We start from the raw sequence: 16344 nt of genomic DNA, 5'->3' as shown, positions 1-16344 counted from the left end.
CTCACAAACAAACCCCCGCGTTGCCACGGCGCGTGCACACATGCAGGTGCAGCGGTGGTAACACTCCTCGTCCGCCGAGCAGGCGCGACTCACCAGTGGCGTATTGACTGTGGTATTTGTAGAGTTTAACCAGCACGGGAGAAGGAACCACCAGGAAGTCTCTGAGGGACATGGTGACAGAGTGGGCCACCACAGGGAAGCGCTCGCACAGACGGCCCAGACCCTGAAACAACACCCCTTCAACGTCACATCCATTCTTCACATAACACTGTGCTCACAGACCCAACACTTCATAGCCAGCCTCTAAGATTGGAGATCTCCGTTACCATGCAACAATACTTCCAATCTAGAAGGGTCCACAGCCTGGCGTCTCATGCATTCAAACTACTGGTCACGCCTTGTCACATCCCAGTGCTTCACGGACAGCGTTCTGTGCGGCTAAGGCTCAAGTCTAACTCTCAGCTGCAGGGCTCTGAGGAGGCCAGACGAGGATGGACCCCCCCCCCCCCTTTGAGTCTTGGTTCCTCTCAAGGTTTCTTCCACATGCTCTAGAAGTTCTTCCTTGCTACTGTTGTCCTTGGACTCTGACTTGTGTAAAGCTGCTTTGTGACAACAGAAGTAAGAAAGGCTTCAAGCACACCCCCTGGTCCCCTGCCCCACCCCCTGAGCAGGAGCACTCACCTGCAGGCAGCAGATCAGCAGAGGCATGTGGGCAATGATGACTTTACTGGACGTCTTGGACTGCAGCTTCTCTGACAACCTGGTGCAAAGATTCTCAGCACCTGCCGCAAACACAACCGATAAGCCAACACATGCCACGGCACTGCCAACGGACGTCCCACGCTTCCGGACGGTGGGGGGAGGTGGGGGCCGGGCGCTTACCTTGTTCCTCTGTGACGGCCCACACCATGAGATCCACGCAGGCGGCGTTGGCCTGGCAGCGGAGTTTAAGAGGGCTGAGCTGACTGGACAGGCCCTCAGCATCATGCAGCACACGCTGCAGCTCCGACTGGCTGTTGCTGAACTCCTCCAGCACGAAGTCGTGCACATCCTTCACGAAGGCCGTGTGCAGGTCTGGACAAGCAAATGCAGGTGGAAAGCAGGACCAGATTTGTCAGGACTGTGGCTTTTCTGCAGGTTTAGGTTGGCACACGGAGGGTTGGCGTCATGTCTGCTTTTCTGGATGGCAGCGTTTTCCCTCTTAAACCATTTGCATGTGGATGACACCATCACACAGCCCCCCCCCCGTGCGCTCTCCGTGGTGCTGAAGCCGCACTCCCTGACGGATTTCAGCAGCACTGTTTTGGACCTTCGGAGGAGCCAATGCAGCCACTACGGGGGAGAACCTGGTGCGGTCTCACTTTCGGCAGCGACAGAGACATCACCCGGGCACAGGGAAGAGGAAACGGGCTCCTCTCTAACCAGACTCTGTCTGACCCATCCCCCCCAGAGCCTGGATACGCCTCAGCATTCAGCCCTGGCACGCGGCGCTCCAGGAAAGTGACAAAAAACAAACAAACAAAAAGAAGCAAAAAAAAAACAAAAAACAAAAGCCCTGTGAAAATCCCGCTCCTCTGGAGTTCGGCTACCTTGGGTGTGTGCTCCGTCCTGACAACACACATGGTCGTTATTAGTCAGGTGGCTGGACTGGTGTGAACCAGTGTGCATTTGATCTAGTTTAGCTTTAAATGATGGAATTCAATTAATTGAGGAAATGAATGAATGTGACTCAGTTTCATGTCTCCTCATGCACACACACACACACACACACACACACACACAATCACCATCAACATGGAGTGTTACAGTACTAAAGAGTATTCCAATACACTTCTTACCTTTTGTATTGTACAGAGTGTCCCTCAACATTTTAAATATGGCCACATAAAGAGGATCACTGAAGGTTTTGTAGAACAGGGTCACACCTGGATTAGTCTGGAAGAGAAAGCACACATTAGTGTGAACGCAACTCCTCCGCCTCCAGACCGACACAACACCAAACAACAGCAGGGGAGTGTGTGGTCTACCTCCAGAAACTCAACCAAGGTCTGATCCACAGTCTTTAAAAACGACTCGGCCACAAACTGCTCAACCTGTCGGGAAGAGAGCATCAGTACACACGTGCGTCTGTGCCGAGGTGCGCGGGGGAGGTTACAGAAGTTCGTGCACGCGGGACACGGACCATGTGTAGGAGACGCCTCAGCACATCCAGGGGCACGTCGAAGCCCTTGGCACTGCTGCCAGTGAAGAGAGGAGAGATGGAGAAACTGGAACTGACGGTGGAGAAGTAGTAGACAGGGTCCACGGTGCTGCCGTCCGGCAGGTACGATCCAGCTGCGAAGTGCGCGCACAAACATTTAGTTCCCTGCCCTACATTACTGGCCTGGAGCAATTAAAATTCAAGCCACTAGACCGCTGGCAGAAGAGCTGCTCAAAGGGCACAAACGAACCACGCCTTCAGTTACACGATAAAGCCCATCATAAAGCTAAATGATTCGTGCTCCATTATACATCAGTGAGCACAGGCGCTTTAACAAGCTAGGGGGCGCCATCCTATTATGAAGGAAATGCACCGTAGGTTCTGAGAAGACGTCATAGCTGGCGTTACCTTCGAAGTAATGAGCAGAGGGGTTAGCGGGGGACCCTGGTAGCCCCGTGCGCTCTGGACTGGCCTGGTACCAAAACATGGAAGACAACACACTGCATCATTGTGTTCAACCTCACGTCCTGTCAATCACAGGTCTGATACACCCACTGAACCACAAAAAAAAGCCCTGAAAAAAACAACTTTTACTGTTTTACTATTCAGAAGCTGAAAGGCAGAATCTCTGGGGCAAAGCCTTGTATAGTTTTACACTCTTCAGGGTGTTATATAAAAATGCCAATAAAAAAAGAAACCATGGTGACACAATTGTGTTTGGCATGATATCAACTTTAAGATCGAGCTTGTGTTCCTTATTCGCCCGTTAGCATTACTGGCCGAGCCAGCACTGTAAGCCATCTATCTCTCAACTAAACAAAATCAGGTGTGCCCCTTGCTGGCGGCAGGTTGCACTGCAGCGGGGCACCTGGGAGATGCTGGACACACTGCTGGCTTTTTGCCGGAGCGTGTCGCTCTGGCAGGCGGTGAGGAGCGAGCTGGGAAGGATGGAGCGAAAGTCGTTGAAGGAACGCCGGCGTGTCGACTCGACGTCCTCGGCCACGCCCGCGGACTGCAGCACAGCCCGGGGGAACAGCTTGGAGAGCAGCGGCTCCTCTGTGTTACTATAGCGACCAAACGCCCGCGCCACGCCAATCAGGCACGGCACTGCATAGCGACATAGGAGTTCTGGGTGAAGAAATCATAACAGAGACATCTTTAAAAATAATAAAAATGCAAGCTGCACACAACTTGTGTTTACATGCACACACACGCACGCACACGCACGCGCACATGCGCGCACACACCTACCTTTGTCTTGTCCTTCAGGGTTCCCGCATATCTCCAGGAGAACCTGCATGAGGTCCATAACAGCTTCCAAAATCTGTAGGAGACATCAAGAACATGCCACTCAACCCCCATCATTTAATGTTTGCTTCTTAACAGCTTACATTTCTCTGAAACAGAAGCCAAGGGGTCATAGCTTAGGTGAAAACTGAATTTTCAGGACAATAGGAGTTTCAGGAGTTTCACCAAGAAATCCAGGTCAGAGTAGCCTAAAAGCTAGATGTGTCTAATTATTTACATAAACTCCTGCTGCTCTTGGTCACTCCAACAGGCTGTAGCACTACTGCACACACCTGAGTTCGCAAGCTCTCATCTCTCTGGGCCACATCAGAGAGCACAGTCACCAGGCAAAAGCAGAAGTTCTCAGCAACAGGGAGGGTGTCTGCAACAGTGACATGCACAAAGACAGTAAGAAAAAAGCCATAAGAAATATCAAGAAGTACTTTAGGAAACGTCTGAGCTGCCTGCCTCTCCCTTTCCGTTCTGAGCTCTCCTCGATCCACTGCACTCGCGGTAGTCCCTTCAGTAAACCCAGAAGGTAAGGGACAATTGTGTCTTTGTGCTGAAGAGAAAGAAAACAGACAAAAAAAACAGTTTGGTTCAAAGGCGGGGGCGGGGGGTAAAGGACACATTAAATATTTGCCACACATTCACTTGAAACACTTTTAAAGTTCATCATCTTTATTTGCACCTGCAGATCAGATTCCACTAGGAAGATACCCAGTGCTATTACAGCGTCTCTCCTCCGCTCGTCCAGCTGGGACACACCTCGGAAGTCCACTGGACACATGCATTGTAGCTTCTGAACCTAAATAGGCATCCATCAACCAGTTAGTTAACAAATCAACAAACTGGTCAGCATTTGTCCGTTTGTCGATATTAATTAACTTTCACGTAAACAGTAGTATGTAAAGCAGACTGGTGATAGCTAGGTCAGAGACGTCGATATATCACATATATTAACTATACAATCCGGTATTAATATAAGATAACTTCCAAAATAACACACATTTAAGGTCAACGACATTAAGCTAAAGAATACTCTCATACTGTCAGCAGAATAGTGACCCTTTTCGAAGAACTGATAAACAAGCTCCGACTGCAACACTAGTTTTTTTTTGCACAAACAGCTCGACACTGTTTCTTGGGTCGGAGCAGGACGGGCACATTAGCCCGCAGGCTAGTTAGCTGTTAGCTCCCTGACGCAAAGGCCGCTAAAGGCGACCGAGCTGAACGGGTCATTGGCCATTTCCGTTCAGTCAGTTCCTATTCAGTCATCTGGTTGCATTACTTTACTCTCATTCTTTTACAAAACCAAAAATTAATGAATAATGTCAACAAGTTACGTAGTTATCGAGCTAGGTAGCAAGCTAAAGACTGTACAGAAGGCTGACAGGCTAGGATAGCCAAGGCTAGCTAAACCCGTAGGGGACTATGGGAGGGAAGTTAGCATTAGCTTGCTAGCTAATGCTAGTTTACGTGACACCTATCAAATGTTAACCTAGTTACGATACGCTACCTTGTCAATGGGAGCTTGGCGATGAGCAGCCAATGACCGGGCCAATGACAATACTGTGTTAAAATAAAATCCTCTTGACCCCCCTTTTGCCGACATTGTTTATTTATAAAAGAAATAAATTAAACGTTGTTACATCTTCCAGGTAGTGAATCGCCTGCTAAGGACAAATATGTACCAACAATACGGAACGCTAGGAAGGCCACGGCAAAAGGACTTTGAAAAAAGCGATTTGTATAAACCCTTATTAATTTTAGGCGCAGAGTAAGTCAGTCATTCAATTTCATGTCACCACCATTTATTTAAAATTAAAAACAATCTAAAGGCACTTTACATGGTTGACTAAAATGCAAACATAACCATAACAATAATAGTACAGATTATCACTTTTCAGTGGTAATTCAATAACTTCATTTGCTTTAACTGACCAAAATTACAATAGTTATATTTCCAAAAGCAGATATATATCCAAAAGCAGATTTATGAAATCCCCTGAACAAAGTTGTTTCAAATAAAGATGGGTACCACATGTCCCACAACAAACAGAGTAAGCAGTTACATAATTAGATTAGATTATTGCAGAAGCAATTTTTCAGGCATGGACATAAACAATCATATATTAATCAGGCACCAGTATTGTTTTTGACAAACACTGAACAGAAATTTTCCCCACATCAGGCACAACATAGCACATATATCTACATTTCTGCATCCCTTTCTGCTTCCTGACTTAAAATGCAAATCATTTCCACAACAGCTGTCAGATATTGATATACATTTTGATTTCCAAAATTGCCACGAGTCATTTTAAATAAGGACCTGTATGATCTTTGTGTATTTTATAAAAATGTCGGTTTGCATGGTATTGACAGGGAGATGCTGAGCTGTCCTGTACTCAGAGAGTTATTGTAATGTCTCAATCCTGAGTTTTCAGTTAATAAATTTTTAGGGTTTCTTGAGGTAGAACAGCTAAATAAGTGGCACTGAAAAGCAACAATCAAAAGCAGCATGTCATTTAAGGCAATTTCTGCATATAATTCAGCATATAACTTCATCATAGAATTTCAGGCAATTTCAGATTCATGAATAGGTTCTCCTGTCAAATAGTTTGGACAGATTCTCTTTAGCATTAATAAATATTTTGTAACTTAGTAAAGCCACTATCAATTAAATGTGATCTCAAGCACATTCAAGTAGCAGGTCAGCAGTTTGCTGTGTGACATTTTGGTTGTTGCTCAGAGTCTAAGCATTATTAACGCAGGCAGGCATTAACCCTGCTGGTATATTACCACCACAGTGCAGAGGGCATCACTGGCAAAGGGGTGGCCAAGGTTTATGCACAATGCTACACACTGATCACGAGTACTAGTAAACATTGGTCTAGGCACTTAAAAGTAAGTTTGTTACCCATCTTAAATTAGTATCATGTCCATTTATGTTGGAAAGTGCATGTATTTGCTGAGGAAAGAATGCCCCAGAGAGTTAAAGGCTTTGGTGGTTCAATGTTACCAAGTTTTATGCACCTTTGGATCAGAGTACTTCAGACTGAGGCCAAAATCAAACTCCCAAAATAAGTTGATTATTTTAAGAAGCAGCTCACCACCATAAACAAACAAAAAGCGTAACCCCACTGAGAAAATGATTGATTAGGCAAAAACCAACAAACACCCAAAGTGCTAGGTCATGCCATAACATATTATTTTTCATTTTAAAATCAGTAAGTGTACTTTAATTTGTATGTAGTTACACTGTCTGTCAACAGCAGGAAATGAGCTCATGTTAACTGTATCCTGTAGCTTTATCATATAATACCACCTCTGTTGGTATTTTTGTATGGTACATTCATTTATGAAGCTGTTGGATTCATGGTGGTAACATGAGCTACACTTCCATGTGATGACAAATTATTTTTATCACTGCTAGTATATTATACATACTATGAATTTTAGTGTCCTCACATATGATGCAAAATCAATTGATTAGAAAATAATGGAAAAGTAATGAGAGGCATGAGCTTTCAGTGGCCTTTTAGAAAAAAAATCTCAAAAGTAAAACAAATACAAAACTATAGTAAGAAAGTATTTTCATTCTAAAACGACTGTAGCCTCTTTTTCTCTCTTCATTAATAAAGTTAAATATTTGGCTTTTCAAATAATCCATTACTAAAACCAACACCAATTTTTCAAGTATTGGCGTATCTCACATTATTTGTGGAAAATCCTTTCTGTTTTGGTTAATATTAAGGAACAAGGCTATGACACGTTGCTTTGCCACTTGTGAGCACATGTTTGGCCTACAGCAGGTTCTCACTGCTCACATCACGTTCTGAACGTCATGCCATGTTTAGCAGGATGCACCAGAATCCCAATGCACCATCTGCATTAATCTGTCTTCCACACCATATTGAGAACCTTCACCACCTCCTCATAGATCACAAACACGATGGCCACGTCCATGCAGACTCGGCCAAGCCTCGGGATAGTCCCTTTGTAGAACCTACAGCATAAACATGAAGGTGAAGGTAGGCGTTACAGTATGACTACAAGGTAGGTGTTGCAGAATATCTACAAGGGAGGTGTCACAGTATGACTACAAGGTAGGCGTTACAGTATGACTACAAGGGAGGTGTCACAGTATGACTACAAGGTAGGCGTTACAGTATGACTACAAGGGAGGTGTCACAGTATGACCACAAGGTAGGCGTTACAGTATGACTACAAGGGAGGTGTCACAGTATGACTCCCCATTCTTTGCAATGTTCACTTACGCTGCTGGTCCTTCATGTTTCATGATCTTAATGGCACAGTCCACAGTGTTCTTATATTTGTGAGCCTCCAGGCCCTGTAAACAAACAGTTTTAGATATAACCTAGATAAGGACAGATTAGACTTAAAACACCATAGATCTTTAAACTAATCAATCATACCTGCATTCTAGTTTTAATCACATCAAGCGGTGTGTTTCCAAACACACTGGCAGCTCCTGCTATGGCTCCAAACACTCCAGTCACCAAAGGGTTTAGGGATTTGTTCGGGTTGTCACCTGGTTTTGAAATGAACATCAGTCAACAGTCAACAGCTGCAGAATATGGAGAGTAAGTATTTAGAATAAACACAGACCTTTGTACCAGTTTCTCAAGGATGTCATAACAAAGAAACGAATAGCCTGGTTTGATCCTTGCTTCAGTACTGTTGCGGTCAGTCCCTGATATGTTCCCCTAAACCCTGGAAAGAATGGAATAATGTGATTTTGAATGAAAATGAAAAATCATAATGACATGTTTGTTCTAAAATTAGCTCTGTTGAGGTTCCTTTTGATTAGAAGACAATTGATTCGGGTCAAAGTGGGTAACGGTCAAATCACATGACTAAACAGGTTAGATAATCAATAATATATTGCATTCAAAGTATGATACCTGTGAAAACCTTAGGAACGCATTGTGCCAGTCAGTTTTTAATATAATATATGCTTTTGATGGCATAAATATTTGTATTATTAGTATACGTACATATAATGTGTGTGTTTATAAGCAAAATATACATTTTTCAGATTTAAAGAAGATTTCAAATGTTGAAACTTAGGTCAGCTAAGTCTGACAAAGCACGCTCAGTGATTACCTGCTAAACCTTAACCTTAATCTCCAGTAGGTGGCAGTGCATGTAAATATTACACACCTTGTGTTCTGACTATTTCTCTTACTCCATGAAAAAAGCCTCGATACTTGGGGTTTGCTGAGGTCTGATCATGAATAAATTTGACCTGAAATTGGAGTTAAAAAGATATTAAGATAAAAATAGTACTCAAAGATACAGTTTAAAGATCACTAGTTCAGTCTGGTTTGCAATCAATTACTCCCTTATACATCTTCGTTAATGTATGATCACAATGACAAGCTCAAGGACATTTGAGCTTTGAAACTTATTTGAACAGGATATTCACCAAATGTGGAGAAAACAGCCTCTGGAGACAACACGTACATAACTGTAAGCTGCCCCAGTCATTTCTACATGTATGTGACTAAACTGCCCCAGGCATTTCTACATGTATGTGACTGTAAACTGCCCCAGTCATTTCTACATGTACGTGACTAAACTGCCCCAGTCATTTCTACATGTACGTGACTAAACTGCCCCAGTCATTTCTACATGTACGTGACTAAACTACCACAGTCATTTCTACATGTACGTGACTAAACTGCCCCAGTCATTTCTACATGTACGTGACTAAACTGCCCCAGTCATTTCTACATGTACGTGACTAAACTGCCCCAGTCATTTCTACATGTACGTGACTAAACTGCCCCAGTCATTTCTACATGTATGTGACTAAACTGCACCAGTCATTTCTACATGTACATGACTGTAAACTGCCCCAGTCATTTCTACATGTACGTGACTGTAAACTGCCCCAGTCATTTCTACATGTACGTGACTGTAAACTGCCCCAGTCATTTCTACATGTACGTGACTGTAAACTGCCCCAGTCATTTCTACATGTACGTGACTGTAAACTGCCCCAGTCATTTCTACATGTATGTGACTAAACTGCCCCAGTCATTTCTACATGTATGTGACTAAACTGCCCCAGTCATTTCTACATGTACGTGACTAAACTGCCCCAGTCATTTCTACATGTACGTGACTGTAAACTGCCCCAGTCATTTCTACATGTACATGACTGTAAACTGCCCCAGTCATTTCTACATGTACGTAACTGTAAACTGCCCCAGTCATTTCTACATGTACGTAACTGTAAACTGCCCCAGTCATTTCTACATGTACGTGACTGTAAACTGCCCCAGTCATTTCTACATGTACGTGACTGTAAACTGCCCCAGTCATTTCTACATGTACGTGACTGTAAACTGCCCCAGTCATTTCTACATGTACGTGACTGTAAACTGCCCCAGTCATTTCTACATGTACGTGACTGTAAACTGCCCCAGTCATTTCTACATGTATGTGACTAAACTGCCCCAGTCATTTCTACATGTATGTGACTAAACTGCCCCAGTCATTTCTACATGTACGTGACTAAACTGCCCCAGTCATTTCTACATGTACGTGACTGTAAACTGCCCCAGTCATTTCTACATGTACATGACTGTAAACTGCCCCAGTCATTTCTACATGTACGTAACTGTAAACTGCCCCAGTCATTTCTACATGTACGTAACTGTAAACTGCCCCAGTCATTTCTACATGTACGTGACTGTAAACTGCCCCAGTCATTTCTACATGTACGTGACTGTAAACTGCCCCAGTCATTTCTACATGTATGTGACTAAACTGCCCCAGTCATTTCTACATGTATGTGACTAAACTGCCCCAGTCATTTCTACATGTACGTGACTAAACTGCCCCAGTCATTTCTACATGTACGTAACTGTAAACTGCCCCAGTCATTTCTACATGTACGTAACTGTAAACTGCCCCAGTCATTTCTACATGTACGTGACTGTAAACTGCCCCAGTCATTTCTACATGTACGTGACTGTAAACTGCCCCAGTCATTTCTACATGTATGTGACTAAACTGCCCCAGTCATTTCTACATGTATGTGACTAAACTGCCCCAGTCATTTCTACATGTACGTGACTAAACTGCCCCAGTCATTTCTACATGTACGTGACTGTAAACTGCCCCAGTCATTTCTACATGTACGTGACTAAACTGCCCCAGTCATTTCTACATGTACGTGACTAAACTGCCCCAGTCATTTCTACATGTACATGACTAAACTGCCCCAGTCATTTCTACATGTACGTGACTAAACTGCCCCAGTCATTTCTACACGTACGTGACTAAACTGCCCCAGTCATTTCTACACGTACGTGACTAAACTGCCCCAGTCATTTCTACTCCCTTCATTCAAACACGTGCCAAAGCAGGACAGGAAGAGCACAGGACTGCCCCATAGCCAGCAGCTACGGCGTCAGTCACAGAGGCTGATTTCTTGGTTCTCCCAGGGTTTCACGCACCTTTATCGTCTCCATGGGACACACGACCACGATGGCCTCAGCAACGCCGGCCCCCAAACCGCACAGCAGACCACGCGTGCTGTCCAGCTTCCCTGATTCATCCCTCATCTTGTTGCTAAGGAACTCGAACACGCCGAACCTGGCGAGGTCAAAGGAACACCTGAAGGCACTGCGTGCTCTGAGCTCCCTCCAACAGAAAGAGCTCTGTACATCTTCCTCCAATTGTTCTCAGTTCACAGTTATTTCAACACCCTGTGTAATGCCAAACTGAGCCAAGTACAGCATTATATCTACACCTAATTCAGTAACTTCTTATTAACATCTTGGAACTTAAATTATGTAGCCTAGGAATCTATGAATCTGGTATAGCCTAGTTCCTACTGTCAGACACTTTATAAGAAACACAGCTTAATTGGCCACATATCATATGTGCATGCTGTCACACTTCATGGATGGTCAGGTTTCCCATATACACACTCTGCTGGGTATATTTGTGGACTACTCTCAACCTAGTCAGCGATTGTACACTTATAAAAAGCACCTAAGAGACAGGTGTACCTAACAAAGGGGCCATTGGGTGTAAACAAGGCAACAAGGCAGGTATTTTTCCAAAGAAGTGGCTGATATATAATAAAAACTGTTGAACACTTCCTTTAATAGCAGGTGATGTCCATCTTAAGTGAGCTACAATTAGTCCTACTAATCTCCCTTTGTGTGTTAGGAAGAAGAACAAGTTGACAGAAGGTGTTTCACTCCTACAAACGTCAATGGATTAGTTACCTGACTGCTGCTTTGGGAATGGACCCATAAAGGAGAGAACTCAGACCTCGGTATAGACCTTTCACCCCGTGGCCCTGGACTGTCTGCCTTACACAATCCACTGTGCAAGAGAAAGAGAAAAGGGTTTCTGACAAATTTGCATGAAATGTTACAAAATTTTATTTTTTTCTGTTCTGTAGGGGATGCTTTTTTCCCCAAAAGATGGCAACTTAAGTGGCAAATCATTGATTACGTCAAAACAGAGATCTGTGTGACCCATTATCTGGTCAAATGTGACGCACGAGAGCATGACTAATCTACTGCTTTACTGATACTGCACAGCTTTTCACTGGAAAGACTGGCACTCGCAAACAGGTGAGGAAACGGGGCTACCTTCAAAGTCCAGGGACTATGGCACACTGATAACGTTCCGATGAGCACTAGAGATATCAGAAGGGGCTCGAGCCATCACTGCTCATTGACCTTTGAACTCAGCATTGTGCGCCCTCTTACTGTTCCCACCCAGAAACCCCAGGGCGAACATCTACAGCACTTCCAGTGGCAACTTGCCATATGAATCTTAGGAGGGTTTGAGAGAAGACCCACCAATGCCCCTGTAGCGTGGCGGGTTGGCCTTCTCGTCCAACTGTAACTGGGTCTTCACATACTCGGTAGGGAATGTGATGCAGATCTCAATCCCTCCAGCAATGCCACCTGTAAAAATGCAAGAAGCCCTTGTTCACATCATCTACTGTTACTACACAATATCTGCTGTATGGAAATAACAGTAATGAACCGGATGATTTAATAAACAAGGCCTTTTATTTATTCAAGCAAAAGGATAGTTTTAAATATACTTAAATGCTTAAGTTTTATATAATAAAATGTACAGAATTATAGCATAGGTTGTGGACCTAAAGAACATTTAATTTGAAAATTTGAATGCTCATAGTTACATTGTTATTTAGAGGGGAATTAGCTGGTGCCACCTTAAAATTTCTTTGCGCTGTACAGCTGCAGTTGAACAATAAGAACAAGAGGACAAATGATTGGCTGCTATTGGCTCAGCAAGATTCTACCCACTGAAAACTCCCCTTGGCCTCTGTCCATTTCTGAAGGGGTGTGTCTGCAACCACAAGTAGTAATATTTAACAGGATATGACAAAATACCTGGCTTCTCAAACAGGCCACATGTCCTGTGCTACCTTTCATGCCTGTTAGAACACAGCGATAGTTAACGTAGCACATTCACACACTTAAGTTTATTAATATTCCATAAATGTGCCAAATGCCAGGAAGTAACTGAAAAATCACCATCAGCCTTTTTGCTCTGTTAAAAAAAATGGAGCAAATATGTAATTCTACTGAGTGGCTACTTTGTCAGATACACTTAACTAATGCAGACAAGAACCTGTCTTGCCTCCAGGGTATGCAAATTTCTTTGCGGCGTAGGCTCAACAAAGTGCTGGATACACTCCTTGGGGAACTCCTGCCGTTGGTGCAGTTGTTTCAGTCACACACTTCTGATGAAAACCTGCCCATCCATATCAACCCACGTACTTTAAATCGCGCAAACTGCGCAGGTCACTGTCATGTTTGCGAAACCTACTTAAGGTCATGCATGTTTGTTCCATCAGACGTTACGCTGTTTAGGACATCTTTTTGTAAAAGAGGAGACTGTGACTGAACAGAGTCGTAAGGTCAGTGATTCCTAGGTGCACCAAGCGCCTGATGGTCAGGTGGTATTATGAGAGCTACTTGTGCTAAGAAATCTTTCCTCACAGCAGGTCGGGTGCCCACTAAAGCTGCATCTTCCTGATTTTAGCTCGTAGATCTAACAGAAGGGGAACCCATTGTGGTCTTCCCCAGCCAATCCATTTAAGGGTTCAGTCTGAACCGTCAGATATGGCCTTCTTATAGGGTTATTATTTGAGTATTCGTGTGCTTTCTGTTGACTTGAATCAGCCTGGCAACTCTCCTTTGACCTTTGACCTCTGACCTTTGTCAATCGTATTTTTTTGGCTCCAGAATTGCTTTTCGTCCCAGTGCTCATGCTGCAGTCAAAGTGGCTTCGATCAGATGCTTTGACAGATTTAACGTTTATTTCAATATTTATTACAGCTCATGGTCATTTGAATGTATTTATCAGAAGGCCACCACTATAAAACCTAAAGTTCTCTGAATTTCATACTTCAGTCTTTGATTATGGTACTTTAGACAAATAATAGCATTAACATACTAGCTTTATTCTATTTGGAGTTACATTTACTTTTTATTTATGGCATTTAGCTTACGATTTTATCCAAAATGACTTACAAGTATGACTGAGTACAATTTGAGCAATTGAGGGTGAAGGGTCTTGCTCAGGGGCCCAACAGTGGCAACTTGGCACCAGTGGGGTTTGAACTGGCAACCTTCTGAGATTTTTTAAATACAACTTGGCTTCATACAGTATATACAGTAGAGCAGATCCCCTGTACAGAATATCACATGTAATCATGATTTTTACACTTTCAGTGTTGCATCATTTACCTATAAAGAATGTGTAATCTTGGATTTAGATACTGTCATACTGACACAAACTCCATGGCTGTGTTAGCGCAGTGTGGAGAATCTACCAGCTGTTAACCCTACCAGAATAAATCTGGTAGACTTTTGTATTACAGTAACTATAAAAGTGTGAATACTGCACTGGTGGGTTTGAGTGGTCCTGCACATATTACACCACCTATAGAAACATTTACACTATATAGTGTTAATATTACTCTATAATATTACTCTGTATTATCCTATATGGTACGCAATATGCACATATAGTACATTATTACCCAATGTGGTATTATTTTAAATACTACAAAATACCAAATAAAAAGAATGTACTTTATATTATATTATATTACTTTATATTATTGTTTTGTATAAAGTGGTAGCCTATACCAGTTTAACAGGCATCTGCACTAAACGACCTTCTCTACCTGTTTTGCAGGTTTGTTTAGTGAAGCGTGGGAAGTGGGACTGAAGGAATTCCCGATAATTGTACATTTTGACCACAAGGTCTCAGTTTGCTGTGGTCATCTCTGAGTTTTGCAGAGCCCTGTACTGTGACCACAGTCATTGCAGTTGCACGCTGAGTTCAGCATGAGCTGACATTTTAAGGAATGCCAGCAAATGGGAAAGGTTTAGAGACAGAGCAGTCTCTTTATTTGGAGTTTAGAGACAGAGCAGTCTCTTTATTTGGAGTTTAGAGACAGCAGTCTCTTCATTTGGTATTATTCATTAGCTAAAGGCTTGCTGACTCCTGAATATCAGCATAAGTGCAAAGGTTATTGGCAAGTTAAGCTAGCAGTGCGTAACACACATCAAACTAAGGAATGCAACTGGCGAACTATAACTTCCAGCTACAGACTTTTAACTCAGAAATGGTACTCAGAATCACACATCACACACTTTTAATGCTAGTTTCTATTAGTACTGTGTAAGTTCTGGGGGGGAAAAAATTCAAATCCTTTTTCAATGATAATGTCATTTGATCTTCTATCCATGCAGGCGGTCAGGTGTGGGGTCACGCAACACAGCAAGTGATGAAAGAACTTTTCTACAGACTGTACCAGGCACAGCAGGTCTTAAGACACATTAGTTATAACAAAAACTTCATCCACTAGGCTTAAAAGAATATAACAAAAATTAAGTCAATTAAAGGAAATCAGGGCTTCAAGATTATATATTATCAAAGGTGCTAAATGTACTGGAATAAAGTTAAAAGGCAAATTTTCCCTATGAATATTCTGATTTAGAGTAAAACATATTCCTATTTAAAATAAGTTTTTTGTGCTTTGGAGGCAAGTATGGAAGGTCTACTGTATCATAAGGAAGCCAGGCTGTCAAGAACAAATAAAATAAAAACAGCTGTTTCAAATTCTGTAAAAGCAGAAATTCAGTAATCTATAAACCAATTTTGGTTAATAATAATTTGCATGCAAAAATAAAGTTCACAGGCAGAACATACTTTTTACCAAAGGGTTGGTTTATTTTTAAGAGTCAACACCTCCAGGCGTTCTCTTAAAAACAACATCAGACGGTTAGAAGTGCACAAACGGCTGCATGCAGGACACACCACATACTTGCCCGCAGTGTGCTGGTGTTTACTCGGGATGGTTTAGGGTCCTGTCGGGGGGCACCAGTGTTTGCTATGAGCTACGAACCACTGCAGTTACGGCTCAACAAGCAAGAGAAAACAGTGTTTATTAGACACGGTGTTTCACTGCTCCTTGGAGGGTCCTGGCGTTGAGGTGACGCGTAGGGGCAGAATGCGCAAACGTGAACTTACCCGCTAATATGGCTTTTCCAGGGTGCGTCAGCTTCGCCTTGGCCGCCGGGGCAGCCGCAGATAAACAGTGGGGTCTGTGGAAGGGGGTCACAAATGTCTTTTCTCCTGACATGTTTGGTCTTCAACAGGGGAATTTATAAACGGATTTCCACTACGGCTCCTTGCCAACCTTTAAATCTTTTTAAAAAGTACTATTTACAGGACTATCTTGGTCATTGGTTCTGGTACGGGCTCTCCAAAGCAGTATTTGTTGTGTGCGTTTGACAGCTAGAAGT

General features: G+C 43.1%; 2 protein-coding genes across 4 annotated transcripts in view; both read right to left on the bottom strand.

Moving 5' to 3' along the window:
- pi4kaa (phosphatidylinositol 4-kinase, catalytic, alpha a) overlaps window positions 1-5191 on the bottom strand; it is a 29116-nt gene extending 23925 nt beyond the window's left edge. For all 3 annotated transcript variants that reach the window (XM_035535399.2, XM_081702706.1, XM_035535400.2), the window contains exons 1-13: window positions 5007-5191; window positions 4179-4295; window positions 3956-4049; window positions 3781-3869; window positions 3452-3524; window positions 3069-3328; window positions 2609-2672; window positions 2183-2334; window positions 2028-2093; window positions 1839-1935; window positions 883-1074; window positions 682-782; window positions 94-223 (exon numbers count right to left, since the gene is read on the bottom strand). In XM_035535399.2, the coding sequence (XP_035391292.1) occupies window positions 94-223; window positions 682-782; window positions 883-1074; window positions 1839-1935; window positions 2028-2093; window positions 2183-2334; window positions 2609-2672; window positions 3069-3328; window positions 3452-3524; window positions 3781-3869; window positions 3956-4049; window positions 4179-4295; window positions 5007-5102 (1531 nt within the window). In that variant the 5' untranslated portion in view covers window positions 5103-5191. The remainder of the gene's footprint in view (window positions 1-93; window positions 224-681; window positions 783-882; window positions 1075-1838; window positions 1936-2027; window positions 2094-2182; window positions 2335-2608; window positions 2673-3068; window positions 3329-3451; window positions 3525-3780; window positions 3870-3955; window positions 4050-4178; window positions 4296-5006) is intronic.
- A 93-nt stretch (window positions 5192-5284) lies between these two features.
- slc25a1b (slc25a1 solute carrier family 25 member 1b) lies at window positions 5285-16208 on the bottom strand. The gene is made up of 9 exons (XM_027032267.3): window positions 16070-16208; window positions 12349-12456; window positions 11764-11863; window positions 10984-11122; window positions 8678-8762; window positions 8123-8227; window positions 7930-8045; window positions 7771-7844; window positions 5285-7499 (listed from the first exon to the last, which is right to left on the bottom strand). Exons 1-9 carry the CDS (start codon window positions 16179-16181, stop codon window positions 7385-7387), a joined length of 954 nt encoding a protein of 317 aa, XP_026888068.1. The 5' UTR covers window positions 16182-16208; the 3' UTR covers window positions 5285-7384.
- Between the last annotated feature and the right edge of the window lie 136 nt (window positions 16209-16344).

The sequence above is a fragment of the Electrophorus electricus genome, chromosome 19 (assembly GCF_041902795.1).
Source record: "Electrophorus electricus isolate QZ-2024a chromosome 19, ASM4190279v1, whole genome shotgun sequence".
NCBI classification, from domain to species: domain Eukaryota; kingdom Metazoa; phylum Chordata; class Actinopteri; order Gymnotiformes; family Gymnotidae; genus Electrophorus; species Electrophorus electricus.
Note: the sequence above shows the minus strand (reverse complement) of the source record. Positions and strands in the feature narration are given on the sequence as shown.